This window comes from Tasmannia lanceolata, unplaced genomic scaffold (genome assembly GCF_043159265.1).
Source record: "Tasmannia lanceolata isolate RefF3 unplaced genomic scaffold, GAP_Taslan_0.1 ptg000015l, whole genome shotgun sequence".
Classification (NCBI taxonomy): domain Eukaryota; kingdom Viridiplantae; phylum Streptophyta; class Magnoliopsida; order Canellales; family Winteraceae; genus Tasmannia; species Tasmannia lanceolata.
In genome coordinates this window covers 48090080-48107411 of record NW_027518692.1, presented here as the reverse complement: position 1 = coordinate 48107411, position 17332 = coordinate 48090080, and the positions used below count along the sequence as shown (strand labels likewise).

The 17332-nt window shown below is 38.4% G+C and overlaps 1 protein-coding gene across 1 annotated transcript; it reads left to right on the top strand.

Annotated features, from left to right (window-relative positions):
* Positions 1-276: 276 nt before the first annotated feature.
* Positions 277-15191, top strand: LOC143892040 (protein neprosin-like). Its single transcript, XM_077396515.1, has 7 exons — positions 277-477; positions 10404-10490; positions 10590-10811; positions 11476-11643; positions 12024-12080; positions 12185-12331; positions 14802-15191. The coding sequence occupies exons 1-7, from the start codon at positions 277-279 to the stop codon at positions 15189-15191; spliced, it is 1272 nt and encodes a 423-aa protein (XP_077252630.1).
* The last annotated feature ends 2141 nt before the right edge of the window (positions 15192-17332 follow it).

Below are 17332 nucleotides of genomic sequence, written 5' to 3'. Positions count from 1 at the left end.
CCTTCACAGCATCAAATATATGGAAAGTATCAAATATATGGAATCCATGTGGATACGTAAAAGATTTCTTACAAGGGTGTCTCTTCAAAGGCGGTCTCATAAAGCTGGATCACAAGTAATGATCTTACCTTATATATATCTATTTGCCTTTTTTACAGTTTTCTTTTTTTCAAACATACATTGATTTGCAAACATATCCTTATCTCTTGTGATTATAAATACAACATCTCACATTGCCGAAGGGCGTTTGGGGAAAGAAAGAAGGAAGTTTGTTCCATGGCTTTGATAGAGGAGTTTCTTAATAGTTGGACTATGAGTTTAAAGGAAATGTTTTTGCTACTTTTTCTACTACTTTCTCTTGGTACCATTGAAAATGTTGCTGAAGGAAGAGGGAGCATAAGTTTGTCCAAAGAAGAAGATTTGGAGCTTGAGAGACAACTGAAGATTATCAATAAACCAGCAGTTAAGACAATTAAGGTATCACTATTTCTTTTCATTTGAAAATTACACACACACACACGTATATATATATATATATATATATATATATATATATATATATATATATATATATATATATATATATATATATATATATATATATATATATAATTATTATTAAGCAGATATGAAAAGTGAGAGATTTTTTTTTAGTTTTTTGAAAATTCTATTAAGTTCACGAGGAGGATTTTCGGCCAAAAATATCGTGACTGCCGTTACTTTCTGTCGAAAATGATCCCCCTATCCCCCTAAAAGACGAAATAAAAATGTTTGTCTCTCCTTTCTCCTTCTATAAAGGCACCTGTGTTCGGGATTATTCCCGTACTTCTTCTGCTTTAGTGCCTATCTCCGTAATTTTTCTCCTCCCCTCTCTCTCCGTCAGTGGAAGAATTAAATGTTTAGGAATTTGCTAACGTTCATCGCAGGAGGCTCTTCACCGATGTTCTGTTGTAGATATTGTCTTTATTCACGAGGTGGCTGCTTCGAGATGCAACAGACCATCCTCGAAATGCCTTCTGCATTGGACACTAGCAAATCCCAAATGTTTGATATGAATTGAGAATAGGAAGTCAACACTTGCGGCTGTTCTGGGAACCCTCAAATGTTCCCCCCGCCCTCTCTCTCGATGCTCTGTGGGGCCACTTCATATAAATGTCATTGGCCTTCACCCCCTTCTACTACAATATTCACCTCTTTTTTTTTAAATGGACTATACATAGGATGATCCAAACCCTCCATTTGATGTCGACAATGTAAATACACTATACAGTCTACACCATAGGATGATCCAAACCGTCCATTTGATGGCCACAATGTAAATGGGTTGTGCCCGAAAAATGATTTCCATAGGATGATCCTAGTACTCTGATCTGTAAAGAAACTCCATATAACGAAACCTCTATAGATCAGACAGCTTGGATCATCATATGAAGATGATTATTGGGACACAACCTATTTACATTGTGGCCCATCAAATGGACGTTTTGGATCATCTTATGATGTGGTCTGTGCGTATACTCCATTTTTAAAAATAGGGGGTGAATATTGTAATAGAAGAGGGTGAATTTATCACTGTCCTTGGCATGTTGTTTATTGAGACCTACTAGCAACTCTATATAAAGAGATGACATATGGGAGATGATATGGGGTCAATTGTATTAATAATGACACTCCTCTCTTTATATAGAGTTGTTAATTTGTTGCTTGAGGTTTTTAATTGTGTGGACCCCGATCCGAGAGAGGAGGGGGGACGGGTCCCCAGGATCATCCACGTGAAGGAGAGCTCCGCCAAGGAACTCTCGAAAGAGTGCCCCTCACAGCATGAGCGGCGATGTAAAGTGAGATACCTCTCGATTCGGGGACTGGCCCGGATTCGAGACGCACCTTAAACAAAGAAAGAGTCGCCATCCAGGGAAGTAGGCCCTGGATCCCATGCTGTGGTCTGTCGCAACAGATAACCAGAGATATAAAAGGTTCGTGCCTGATGACGAATGGGGAAGGGGTTAGGCGCCCCCAATTCGCCGAAGTGCAAGCACCTGGTCTCTTATGCCATTTATTATTAACTTTGAAGAGTTTTGGGTGAAAATCATGCGAAATAGGAACGAATATCCCCGAGATCACGTCTAGCTAATCATGCATGTCTCGGAGATGAATAAGAAGCACACACAAAAGAAAATGAAAGACATGCCACCTAAGAATAGCTAGGTTATGAGTGTCATGCCTAATTGGTGTCTAAGTTCCGATGGGCAAACACATGCACATTACAACTAAAGGTATAAGGTCTGTACAGGAAAGTAAGAAAACACAGCAAAACATACAATATGACAAAGACTTGAATCTAATGCGATACTTGACTCGGACCAGGATGGCCATCCATCCTGGCTGCACTACGAATAAGAGTCAACGTAGTTCGGCGACCTATGCTAAACTATAATGCCTAACCTTCTAGGACCGCTATCCTAGACTTGATCAACTAGACCTGACTAGTTTTTAAAGCTTCTCGCGTCATTATTTAAGTTCAAGTGAATGGTAATTTTTAAGACTCCCTATATGCCCTAACTAATGCAAGCGGATCCTACATCCTATGTGTAACTAGGTTGTGCGTCCTAAGGAAAACCATGGGCTATCTAAGCATATTCTAGTCTAGCCATCAGATCGACTAAGTGTCTAACCGATCACGACTTGGGGCCTCCTAACTCTAGGGAAACTCACACGACAAGACACAGCGAATCCACAAAATCAGGACAGACTCTTAACTCTATGGGAGGATCTTTTGAAAATGAATTGCAAGGTTATTTTGAAGAATTTTTGTATTTTTGGAAGGTTTGAAAGGTTTTGAAGCTATGGAAATTTTTGAATTTGTGACTGAACTCGGGATGCCAGCTGCAAGCCCGAGCTGCCTACGTACCCCTCAGGTAGGGATCAAGCCATCCGTAGTTCGAACGAAATAGTGAGAAGTATTTGTAAAAATGGTGATGTAAAAAATGGTGACTGGACTCAGGATGCCAGCTGCACGCCTGAGCTGCCTACGTACCCCTCAGTTAGGGATCAAGCCATCCGTAGTTCGGACAGAATTTCCTAACTACTCCTAATGACTCTTGATTTTTAAGATTTTTGGTTTTTAGATGTTTTTAAAGTGTTTTTGAATTTTTGACACAAGAGGACAGGATCCTATCATCATAAGGGTAGGATAGGCTCATGATATCCCGCAAAGGTTGGACAGCATCCTATGCTTTGCGGGGAAATTGAACAGAATCACGACTCTGCAAGGGTTGGACAGCATCCTATACCTTGCAAGAGCGGATAAAAATCACATGATTTGATAAGAGGATGGACAGAATCCTAACCCCTATGATGATGGGACAGACTCCTGAAAGACTGAAGGACTGACTCCTATGCTGAAGACTGACTCTGAAAAGGAAGAAATCCCTTAACCTGCGAAAACTCTAAGGCAGGAAGGGAAGGGGGTACGCATATGTGAATCGAGACATGCAAAGAAGCTTTGATAGCATTTCAACATATGGTCCACAGGAGAAAGCAAGCTTTCGCTGCGATGCTATTCATGACCCAATACAATTTAACCTCTCATGTCTCAGGCGGCCAAAAGAACAATATAAGCTTGCAAATTATTAAAGCATTGTACTAGGAAGTAAGGAGGCAGAATAATTTTGTGAATTGTTAAAGCGTAGAACTGTTAATATTTTAAAATAGGGGCTAATATACTTCAGTAAATTAATTGCACGAATGAGAAGCCATATAGTAGGTCCAATGTCAAAACATAGGGGAAAAATCAGTCCCTTGTTGCCGCTCCATGGGGATAATATCCCTGCAACCACAGTCTTACAGTCGTACTACCTCATTTTGTATTTCATCCATTAGCACAGCCATGAGGGATTACCTCCATACTTCCAAATATAGGGGCTCTAATGAACCAATTTAAGTAAGAATGACAAAACAATTTTGTGACGCTACTGAAACTTGTTAGTGTTAATATCACAAGCTTAAAGGCATTGATATGGGCACTGACATGTCTCGACAGCCACACTAAATCCTTCATGCCCCTTATTATTACATTAGAAGTCACCAAAATTCTCAGCCAATTTGAATGAGAAAGACAAGCTACTACGAAAATTGTAAAGGGATTGGAGAATAGGCACCCTCAACTACTAGCAGGGAGAATTATAGACTGGATCAGTGGTATGATCTGACCCTCTAAATTGCAAAGATTCTGTAAGAACATGAGTAGTAGAGAGAGACCAAACTACTAGTATTCCCAAAGAGATTGCAGACACTGATTTCATCAAACCGCTTATATTTGCATTCCAAATATAGACCAAGGAAGAAGATGGACATTACCTGTATTGCCGTCTGAAGTAGACTTGAGATTGATTCCGACAAAATTCTTCGCCAACGCCACGCAAGATAGCCGATCCAACAGTGAACCCCACGCCACCCTCCTCTGCGACTCCCTCCCTTCCTATGCTCTTTCTCTCTCCCTCTGTATTTTCTCCACTTATTATTATTATTTGCTTTCTTCTTTTTTTTATTTTTATTCTTTTATTTTTAGAATAAAGATCCCAAAACCAGAGAAGAAGCTGAGGTGGTGGCTTGGAAAAGGGATTCGAAGCTGAAGGCCGAAATGGGTTTTATGAGGAAAATATAAAAAAAATGGGTTTGGACTTAAACAAATCTTGGTTGGATTTGGGAATGAAGCTGGACGGAGAAGGATTATGACTGGAGAAAATGGAGGGTTTTACAGATATGGGTTTGAGTGAAAAGAGAGAAAAAAAATGGTGGAGGTAGGTGGTTGGGGTGAAACTGAAGAGGGAGGAGGGTTTGGGATGTAGGGATAAGGATTACAGGGGATTGGTGGTGGTGATAGCCTCGGATTCGCCGGATTTCATGGCAGTGGGATTGCCGGAGTTGGAGGAAGGGGATGATAATCGAAATGGGTTTTGAGAGGTGCAGATGGTGGAAATGGGTGGAGAAGAAATGGGGTTGGGGATGGAAAAAATGGTGGAGGAGGATTCCGGTGGGGCTTGCCGTGGAAGATAACCGGAAGTCCTCTTCTTCTTCTTCTTTTTTTCTTCCTTTTTTTCTTAGCTCTCTGTTTTCTCCTCTCTTCTCTTTGTTAACTGAAGAGATGGAAATGGGGGGAAATGGTGGTGATGGTGATGAGAAGAAAGAAAAAAAAACCGAAATGGGTTTGGGCAGAGATGATGGTTGTCTGGTCGGAAGATGGTCGGAGATGGTGGGCGGCTGGCCGGAGGTGGGGTGGCTAGGTTGCAAAGATGGGTTTTTAATGGGGTTTTGATAGTGTAGGAGATGGGGATAGTGGCTGAGAAGGGGGTCTGATGGTGGTGGAGGTTGAAAATGGGTTTGATGGTGGAGAAGGTGGAAGTGGTGGCTGACGGTGGTGGGTTTTGGTTTTTTTTTCGAAGTGGGTTTTGATGGTGGCTCGGATTTGCAGAGGTGGAGGTTGCGACTGTGGAGGAGGCTCGGCCGGAGGAGTGGCCAGAGGTGGAAGAAGGTGGTGGCTGTGGGTTTTGGTTTTTCGAAGTGGGTTTTGATGGTGACTCGGATTTGCAGAGGTGGAGGTTGCGGCTGTGGAGGAGGCTTGGCCGGAGGAGTGGCCGGAGGTGGAAGAAGGTGGTGGCTGTGGGTTTCCCTCTTCTCTGCTTCTCTCTCTCTCTCTCTTTATTTTTTTCTCAAACGAAAATAAACTCCCTCTCTTCTTCTTTTTTTTTGTTTTTTATAACTAGGGTTAGGGACCTAGTTCTAATCTTCACCATCGATCTCCTTTGATGGCCTAGATCACTTCTCCTTGTGCTAAAATCAGAAACCCTAAACATGTGCTTTCCATCATGGCCCTACACTTGTCCTTCTTTTGATCTTAGGGTCCTTGTTCATTGCTTATAGAGGAAGCAATGAGAACATCCAAGAATACCCTTAAAGATGGGTTTATTTCCTTCTTGCCCAACACCTCTATTTTGATTTTTTTATTAGAGAAGAATGATATACCCGACCCCCCCCCCTTTTTGCTCTGGACAGCCCCATCTAGTGTATTTTAACTACTCTTATCTTTACAGGGGGTGGCTCGGGTAGGAAAAGGGGGCGGAATAAATTTCTTCTTCTTTGATTTGCCTATGGTAAGCTAGTATTGGCACACCCATGCCCTGCTAATTCACCCTCCCTTTTCATATTTCTTTAAACTACGCCCAGCTCGAGCTCGAGACACGGGTTGGGATGCGACTTGGGTTGATTCATGAAATTCGGGTTGAGATTTTCAACTTGCAATCGGGTTAGGTTCGGATTAATTCCATTCATTTTCCGCCTGACCTTGGCCTGACTCGACCCGATCTATAGACCTGAGCGTCAGATATCAATACCAACAATTCAGGGTTCAAATAAAAAAGGGGGCCGATATCAGAGGTGAAGGTTACATTGGTAATTACCAATTCCAGGGACATGAGAGTGGGGATCAGGGCTTCAAATTAAAGGGGGGGGGGGTCTCGGGTTATGAACATCGATCAAAGGGCCTGGCAACGATAGTATTTTCCATGTTTTTTTCGGGTTGGTTTCGCACTTCGAGACTTTGTTCAACCTCGGGATTTCATTCGAATACGTGGGTTTAGGGCCCTGTCAAAATGGGGTGTCTACAAATTGTTTTGATAATGGCACTCCTCTCGTTACATATATAATATATCTTCTATTATAACGAGGAAGGGGCGTTTCACTGTGTAGGTACATGTGGCAGCCTCCCCTTCCTTTTGGGCTATATTCTGCATTTCCTATATATATATATATATATATATATATATATATATAGAGAGAGAGAGAGAGAGAGAGAGAGAGAGAGAGAGATTTGCTAATTGGTTGTTTGAGGTTGTTACAATTCTCAAATGGGTTGTTCTCCGTGATCATATCAAGCAAGGGTTTGTTTTTATACTTGGAATGTCCCTCTATGATCAATTCAAGTTGAAAACGGACCTAATGGATGCGGTATAATATAGAAACAAGATAGGTAATACTATGGGTTTATTCAAACTAAAATTTCTTTACAGGGTTTTTGCTTTTGGCCATTAGAACTTTAAAACTGTAGAGTAGGAAAAAAAAAACTTCATTTCTTGATGGTACAGAGTGTTTTACATGGGTATTTGAGAATTCTTGTGGTTCTTTGAAATACGTTATTTGTGGGCATGCATTTAATTATTACTATTGGATTCAAAGTGCTAATTGGGGAATCAATCTATTTTTGCTTTCAGTAGTTCAGTCACATTTTCCTTCCCATCTCTTGTCATTTTATTGCTTTGGGTTACCATTTTAGAGGCTTTGTTATTGCTATAATCATGCGCTTGCCCCCTTTTAACCTCTCTGGATAAAAACTTCCTTCCATCATAAAAACTTCCTTCCATCATATTCTTCCTCATTGAAATAATTATAATCAACGCATTTGTCTTTTTTTTTTTTTAAGGAACAATAGTAAGGCATCCTTTTATAACCATTAAGTTTTTTTTCTCGCCCGCGCATCACGCAGGGTGCTTTACTAGTGCGCGTGTGTGTGTGTGTGTGTGTATATATATATATATATATATATATATATATATATATATATATATATATGCTAGTAAAAATCCCGTGCGATGCACGGGTCGACAAAGAACTGTACGGACCACATCACAAGTTGATCCAAACCGTCCATGTGATGGAACACAACATAAATAGGTTGTGCCCCAAAAATCATTCCCATAGGCTAATCCTAGCCTTCCAATCTTATAGAGGTTTCCATAATATGTTGTTCCTCTTAAATCGGATGGTTAAGATCACCCCATAGATTTTTTATTAAAAAAGCATAAAGGAGGGGGTAGGATTGAAATTCTGTGGCTTTAATGGGTGCCTTTGTTAAAAAGCATAAAGGAGGGTGTATGATTGAAAATATGTGTGTTGAATGGGTACCTTTGTTAAAAAAAGTCAAAAAAAAATTCTCTTATTTTCTCTTCTACTATATAGTATTAGATATATATATATATATATATATATATATATATATATATATATATATATTAGGAAATAGTTCCTGCACTCGAGTGTAGGAAACATGGTGGTGTGGACCCCGATTCCGAGGAAGGCGAGGGGAACGAGCCCCCCTGCAGACCTCTAAGATCTCCACATGTGAAGAAGTGCTCTACTAAGGAACTCTCGAAATGGTGTCACTCACAGCATGGGTAGCGATACAGATGAGATACCTCTTGATTCGAAGACTAGCCTGGAACCAAGACGTACCTAAAACAAAGAAGAGTCGTCATCCAAGGAAATAAGCCCTGAACCCCGTGAAATACTCTGTTGAAACGGATAACCAGAGATACAAAGATCCGTACCTGATTACAAGTTGGGAAGTTTTTAGGCACCCAACTTGCCCGAGTGCAAGTACTTGGTCTCTTATGCCATTTTTATTAACTCCAAAGAATTTTGGGCAAAAATCATGTGAAGTGGGAATAGATATTCCTGAGAAAACGTGTACGTAAGCATGCATAATCCGGGGATGAGCAAAAGAAAAATAAACATCAAAGTCCTAAGGAGAGTCAATATCAGTGTCATCTGACATTGGAAAGGACATTAGAATTCATCGTCTCTCAAAGAGGCGAAGGAAACTAATATTAATCCAATACTAAATAACCCTGCTACTTGTCTTCAGACATCATATCTAACATCCATACCTAAAAAGAGTTAGTACCAGTATCATCTGTCATCAAAATGAACACTAGAATTCATCGACTCTCAAAGAGGCGTAGAAGACTAGTGCTTATCTAATAACATATAATCCTGTTATCAATCTCTAAACATGACAATCTAATCCTAACTCAACACATCTAGTAAAACAGTAAACAAACACATGCATATCTAGAACTAAACAGCAAGGGTAAAAAGCTACAACTAAACATGTGACGAACAGGTAATAAAGGACAATAACTAAGCTATAGCTAAGCATGTGAAGCTACAGCTAAACAAGTCAATGATAATCAGATAGAATATACAACTAATCACAAACATGATCTGGATCGATTTTACAAAGCTAACTAGACTAAAAAAAATCAAATTTCTCAAACAAGATTCAGGTCAAATTATAAAGATACATTATAAAAGATAAGAAAAATTTTGCATATATTTTCAAACATAATCTTTATATAATAAAGAAGATATAAAACTCACCTGTGATCTAGAAATATGCTAGCACAAGCTCTTGTTGTCTTGATTCTCTAGTGGATTCACCGGAGAAGGAGGCCAGAACTTCACCAGAGAAGATGAAAATCGCACTAGGGTTTTGAACATAAAACTGAAGTGATTTGGATCAAAGCTTTTTTAAGAAAAACTAGAAACCAGTGATCATAGAAGAAAGATCTCAAGAAATGAAGCAAAGAAGAGAGAAGGATGGCCGAAGATCTTGCCGAAATCTCGCCGGAGAAGATGCAAAAAGGGTTAGGGTTTGGATGAGATCTAATTTCTCTTTCTAAAACCCAAGAGTTTCTCTCTCTAAAAAACAGGAACGAGAATGAAAAATTATAAAAAATGATCTCTAATGTCTTATTTATAGGCATTTGGGTTAATTCTTCACCCCTTTTAAGTTTCCATGGGACAACCCCTTTTCCATGTTTTGGCTTTACTTTTGTTGATTCAGGTGGTACAAGTAAATAGGATAGGGTAAATTTAGAGCTATTTCTTGGGCCACTTACGGATTTGATACTGGCACACCCCAACTGGATGTTTCACCCCTCTTCTGTCCTAGTTAATAGAATAAGTGGCTAATGCACCCCCTACTGCACTACTACTCTAACTCGGCTCACCTTATAGGGCATCTCTCATCAAATTTTTCTGAAATTTTGTGGGGACCTACAGGGGACCCTAGCCTACCCTAGAGTGGAATTTAGGACCCTAAATCAATGATTTGATAGGATTTTTTATTAAATCAAGTTAATTAGGGTTCGGTCAAATGGGGTGTCTACAGGTGGGCCCACATTTTTTGGGTGGTCCTAAGCATTCATTTGAAAGCCCCATCATAGATGGGGTGTGTACCAAAAATCAGCTCCATTGGATCAACCTAACCCTTCCATTTGTGGGGGTGAAAAAATGGAAGATTTGTTGACAAACAGTATCTGTCCATTTTCTCACTAACAAATGGATACCCTAACATGATCCAATGGAGCTGAGTTTTGGTACACACCCCGTCTATGATGGGGCCTTTCAAATGAATGCTTAGGATCACCCAAAAAATGTTGGCCCACCCTTGTTTCATGCACTCGAGCGCAAATAAGCTATCTGAGCTCGAGCACAAGAAATATTTACTATATATATATATTGATACAAATATTATTGGCGTTTAATTTTTTCTTGTACATTTTTTGCAGACGAGATATGGACAAATATTTGGTTGTGTTGATATCAACAAACAACCTGCGTTTGATCATCCCTTATTGATGAATCATAAGATCCAGGTTTTTTTTATTTCTCCTTCTGTTATTAATATTTGAAGTGATATGTTCTTTTCTCTGTGATGTATTAATTTTGTGATATTATGGAAAATGCCTATGCAGATGGCTCCAGGATCTCTTCCAAAATTTATTCAAGATGAAAAAGCTTCTTCATTAGATGTGTCATTAAAGATAGGATTCAAGAATGGAGGGTGCCCACTTGGAACAGTTCCTGTTCGGAGAATTAAAAAGGAAGACCTAATAAGGGCTAAATCTTCCCGAAATTTTGGGAAAGGATATCCTTCAAATGCTCTGTCCTCTTCAAATGGTGAAGGCAATTTTAACGTAAGTCATATTTATTATTATCCAATTTTACTCCAAATTTAAATTTATGATGGGAGGAAAGAGTAGTTATATTCAAAAGAATTAAAATAATTGGAAACTTGGACTTGAAAAATGAGGTGTGTCAAGTCTACCTGACCTACTCGCTCAATACTTAAATAAAAATCAAGTAGTTTTTTACATCAAAATCTGCAAATTTTATACATTATGTACATTCTTGTAGAATGTAATTAGAAAAACCAATGGAATCATTTGATAACTCAACATGTTTTCTCTCAAGTTTAGGCACTTTTCTAAGATTTTGAGTTGAATTTCTATGTAAAGATGAATAACTATGTCTTGTTACTATTTGTTCAACCGAAAGCTTTATATTATTGATAGATAGTAGATAGAGATTCCAATTTTCAATGACATATCTAACAAACCATACCTTTCACACCAAGTGTTCAACACCAAATTAATAACACATGTCATGAAAAGGTATTTGTAATTAATTAAAAAATATACCCCTACTTTCATGCACATGGAAATAGTAACTGAATGATTGGGACATCTTAAAAATGTATCTTTATTTTCTTATCAAAATATGATTTAATTAGTTTGTTGTATTCTGTGCTTGTTTATTGCTGCCACATAGCTGACTAACAAAAATTTGTTTATTTCTCAGTTTGCATTGCAATCTACATTCAAAGGTGGCGGCAATATTTATGGATCCAGGGCAGTTCTCAATGTATGGCAGCCAAAAATTACAGGAAACCAATTTAGTGGTTCTTTTATTGTACTTCGTGATTCGTTACCAGCTGGCCAAACACACGCTATACAAGCTGGATGGATGGTAAGTTTTTAAATTGTTGGATACATACTATAGAAAAGATTGAATTATCTATTGAATGTAACTAATGCCAAAGAATTAACAAAATGTCATAATTCAAAAATTAGAAAAGATGTGATCTTATTATAATTGTAGAAATTTTATCAAATAAATTCACTGATATACAACATGCTCATGGTCCTTTATATGTTTGGTCATTCCCTTAGGACCTTTTTCTTTTGACATAAAATGGGCATAAAACAAACTTTACTCCCACAAAATTTCTTTTACACATATTTTATGTTCAAAGAAATGGAACGTTAGGAAATGATCAATCATAGTAAAAATGCACTACCATATCTCATATTCTCGTATTCTAATTTTGAAGTTTTTCAATTCTCCAGGTAAGTAATGCCTTATATCATGATGGCATTGACCCGCACCTCTCTGTATCATGGACGGTATGCTTCAACAATAACTTATTCTTTCTGTCATTTAAATTCATTAAAAATTCTCATTAAGATGCTCTACTAATTTTTCCTTAGTTTATTCTGCATACATACAGAATGATGATTATAGAACAACGGGCTGCATTGATGTTCTCTGCCCCGGTTTTGTACAAGTTTCCAGAGACTTGCCCTTAGGCACCCGTTTGACCCCAACTTCGGTCTACAATGGAACCCAATATTACGTTATACTCACTGCGTTCAGGGTAATTCCAAATCCCTTTACCTTCAATTGAAAAGCAACCATTTTATTTTCGAGAAAAGGTATCCATCACAAAAAGCTATCCAACATTCAATCTGATGTGGCATTCAACACAAAACCAAAACTAATTCATCTGAGGGAGGATTAGCCAGGATTTTATTGTAGCCGTACCTTATCGTGCAACTCTTCCCAACATGTACTTAGTTTATCAATCCCTAAAATCTCTCATTTAGAAAACGGTGGAAACTCTCTCTACTTAGTATTAGATATAGCATAAAACCCTTCTTTGAGTTCTTTCCTATAATGCTCCTCTACTTCCTCTCTTTTTTTCCAAAAGAACATCACACGGCAAGCACAGTGTAAATTTTTCTTAGGTTTAAGGTTAGTAACTTTTTTTTTCTTAATTTTCCTTTTTCTTCTCACTAATCACTACAACTACTCTCTATTTCTGCATTTTGCTTTTCTAACCTATAAATTTACATATGGATTCAAACCCATGGATAATACGGAGTGGAAAGTACAAATGAAGTAACAAATTAGGCCTTTACTCCTTTTTATGTATAGGCCTTTATGTCTTTTTTACACTGTATGCACTAGCGCTAGATTCAAGTTTTCTGTCCTGAATCATTGAACAAATCCAAACCATAATGAAGCAATGTGTGCCTCAGGAGTATTTTGGGCTCCACGGCCTTACACCATAATCCAAACCGTTTATTTTTGGGCCACCAAGTAAATCATCTCTAGGATAAGCCTAACCCTTGCAGAAGGGCAACTCAATATAGATACCTCAGTAGATTGGAGGGTTAGGATTCTGTGGATGTGATATATGGGGCACAACCTATTTATGTTGTGACCATCATGAATGAATGAGTTAGCTATTAAATATCTCATAATAGAAATTATATTGCTATTAAATCTCTCTCTCTCTCTCTCTCTCTCTCTCTCTCTCTCTCTCTCTCTCTCTCTCTCTCTCTCTCTCTCTCTCTCTCTCTCTCTCTCTCTCTCTCTCTCTCTCTCTCTGCACAAAATGATATCAATAAAAATGTTGATAGGATCTTAGCATGTTAGAGGCGATTATCGGATTGTTTCATTCTCATCATTAGTGATAGTGAGTATTTCTTTGATTTATCTTTTTCCTATGATTTGGCTGACACTTTGAATTTATTGCCGACTCATGTCAATAAGTGTTGGCACTCCTTTGGACACTTTTACTTGTATTGCTGGGAGTGTTAGACTTAATGTGGTTGTGTGGACATGTTTTTGTATCATGTCAAGTGTGACATTCTGTTTTTTCATTGAATATTGTGTTTACCTCATTTAGACAGCTCGTATCGATGTCGAAACTGGAGGCCCACATTGTTTTGGTGATCAAAAGAATTCATTTGATTGGCCCTCACATAGATAAGGTGTCCACCAAAAATCAGCTCCATAGGATCATCCCAACCCTTCAAACTGTGGAGGCAAAAATGGACAAATTTGTGAAGGTTTTTACACGTTCATTTTTGCCTCCACAAATCGTAGGGTTGGGATGATCCTATGGAGCTGATTTTTGGTGGACACCCTATCTATGTGAGGGCCAATCAAATGAATTCTTTGGATCACCAAAACAATGTGGGCCCATTGTATTTTAAGCCTGCGGTGTAGCTAAGTTAGCTACACCGGCGGTGTAGCTTCACTTTCCTCTCTCTCTCTCTCTCTCTCTCTCTCTCTCTCTCTCTCTCTATATATATATATATATATATATATATATATATATATATATATACTACTAAAAAACCCCGTGCGATGCAAACCGTCACAAGTGGTGCGTACAGACAATGAACTGTACGCACCACATCACAAGTTGATCCAAACCATCCATGTGATGGAACACAACATAAATAGGTTGTGCCCAAAAAATCATTTCCATAGGCTGATCCTAGCCTTCCAATCTTATAGAGGTTTCCATAATATGTTGTTCCTCTTAAATCAGATGGTTAAGATCACCCCATAGATTTTTTTTATTAAAAAAGCATAAATGAGGGGGGTAGGATTGAAATTCCGTGGCTTTAGTGGGCGCCTTTGTTAAAAAGCATAAAGGAGGGGGTAGGATTGAAAATATGTGTGTTGAATGGGTGCCTTTGTTAAAAAAAGTCAAAAAAAGTGATGTGTAATTCCACAAAAAATTCTCTTATTTTCTCTTCTACTATATAGTATTAGATTAGATTAGATATATGGTACATCATGTAAGCCATATTTTGCTAAAGAAAAAATATTACTGGGAGAAGGATAAGGTGTCTCTTGTTCAAAGATCTCCCAGTAGATTTTTCAAATCCCTTATTTATTAAATCTTACAGTCGGCTGGTGGAAAAGCAATAGCTAAAAGAGATTTTGCATAATAATATAGTTGAAATGAGTTGCACCTTGTGAAATATTCCTTCTGACTAATCCTTTTATTTTACCATTTTACTCTTTGATTTTCCATTTTATCTTAGGATCCAGATAGTAAAGATTGGTGGTTATTATTTGGCGAAGACCAGAATTCGAAGTACGTGGGCTATTGGCCAAAGGCCATCTTTAATTCTACATTTGCTGACCATGCTGATATTGCTCAATGGGGAGGGGTTGTATATAGTGCCGGTGTTCAACCTTGGCCTGAGATGGGGAGTGGCCATCAACCAGCTTATGAAAGAGGATACCGATTTGCAAGTTACCTTGGAGGCATGTCTTGGATCGATGAAAATGCCATAGAGCATCCCATCAGTAAGTATTCTCCTCGTGCTAATATTCATACCTCCGAATGCTATTTATGTGAGGTTCAGGCAGCAGTGCCGGGTGAGGATTATGCTATACTTTTTGGGGGACCTGGTGGAAACAATTGCTAGATTCACTTGAATCAACTCCTTTGTAGGACTATGTGTCCAAACTTATCAAATGCAAACATTTAAGCATATAATAATTTGAACTCTAGCTATTGAGTTTGTCATAGTCCTAGTCATATTGGAGCCCTATTTATCTCTGTAGTCAATATTTAATTTTAGGGAAAAATACAGATACACCCCCTCAACTATGGCCAAATTCCACTTCAAAAGTCCAACAAAACTTGTTGCACCATGCCACTATTTTGTAAAATTCTTCAGTCACCCTCGTCGCAACCCCAAGGAACAATCTAAACCCAAACTTGCTAAATGACGGAAGAAAAGAAGATGCAGAAGAAGATAACATAGATCTTTCTTTAGTGCTTCCTTGTTTCATCATAAACATATGCTTTGTTCATCTTGAGCTTGCAACATGGTCCAAACCTGGTGGAAATTTTGCTTTAAGAGCATCAAATGAAGTGAAGGAAACAGCCATACATGAAAGCATGATAGACCAAAAAATAGCTCTAAATGTTAGAAAATAATAAGTTAGGAAGTGGCATACATGCATACTTCTTCAGGAATCTATGTAGGGAGTGGAGAAATCGTGCGATGAGTGGGCGCCTAAACACGTAAAAGTGATACGATGGAAGGCAATTCATTGTGAACAATCAAAATTCCCAAAACCACAATCAAGAACCAAGCATGTGGAGGAGATGAACTCAGTAGGGAGATGAACCATTACAAAGATAAAAGAGTCGAAAAGCAAAACATCATGATCAGGGAAATGCCAACCATAAGTAAACTAATTTCTGCCCAATGGTGAGATAACCAGGTTTGATGTAATGTGGTTAGAGCATATGCCAGTGAAGAGAAAGAGCGCTGCCATTGCTGAAATTTGTGGGAGCCTGGGAACGAAGAAATAAGATCTAAGATTGATGGCAAAATGAATAAAAGGATTCAGGAAAGAAAAATCTAGAACACACAAATGCCTCATTAAACCTTCATTTCAAGACACCCAAAACCCCTGACTTCATCAACATTCTAAAAAGGAAACCAAAAAGAATATGGAAATAATTATACAAAATTACGAATGATGGTAATATATAAAATCTCATTAAACACCATTCAAAAAGAAGAAAAAAATCTCATTAAACAGATAGGAGAAAGATAGAGAGATTCGATCTCATTTTCTCCCACCATTGGTTTGGGATTTGGGTGATGCCTTTCAATTGTGACAACAACCATGGAAAATTACAAATTAGGACAATCGGGATTTGCTAGCTTCCATTGCCGAAGGAATTTCGCGAATGGCCCGTTGCATGTGAGAGCAGCCACCTCATTAATGAATACAAAATCTGCTGAAAAGTAAGCATGTGTGGCTGCTCTCACATTCAACAGGCCATCCGTTGAATGGCTTTTGCGATGGATGGTAGCACATCTCATATAATTCAAATAAGAGAGTGTGGCTACTCTCACATGCAACAGGCCAAGAAGAAGGCAAAAAGGGGATGGTAGCTCATCCCATATAATTCAGATAAGAGAGATCCATGTATTGACTTGGAGATTTATTTTTATATATAGAAGTCCATGTGTGATCCATTTTTTTGGATTATGTAGGGCAAATAATATAATAATAAAGAAGTACATATTAGGTTGGTAAATAGTATTTTTTGAGTCTAGTTAGTTAGCACGTGCCATGCTTTATCTATACAATATATAATGGGAAAATACAAGAAGTATGCTACAGAACACGCTATCTAAAACATTACAAAAATATTTATGTCAAAACATTGCTTCATAGATATATAGAAATGGAATTATAAAAAGTCAGCAAGAAATGATCGCAAAGATCCTAAATCTAGATCGAAACTGCGTGTTGGATTGCCGATTGCGGAGTCACGAGGTGAGAGCCGGACAGAGCCAGGAATTTGCTCCCAGGGGGGCAAAGAATGGTTCCTATAGGATGTTGGGCCCTGCCATTTTATATTCTATATTTTGCTAGGTGGACCCACCATCTCCCCCTAACCCATGTATAATGTGGAGCCCATAATTTATACATCATATTTTGATTTAGTGGGCCTGACTATTGATACCTTGTGTTCTTATAGGTGGAGCCCATTGTAGAAGCCTCTATAGATAGGAGGGTTAGGATCATCCTCTAGAGA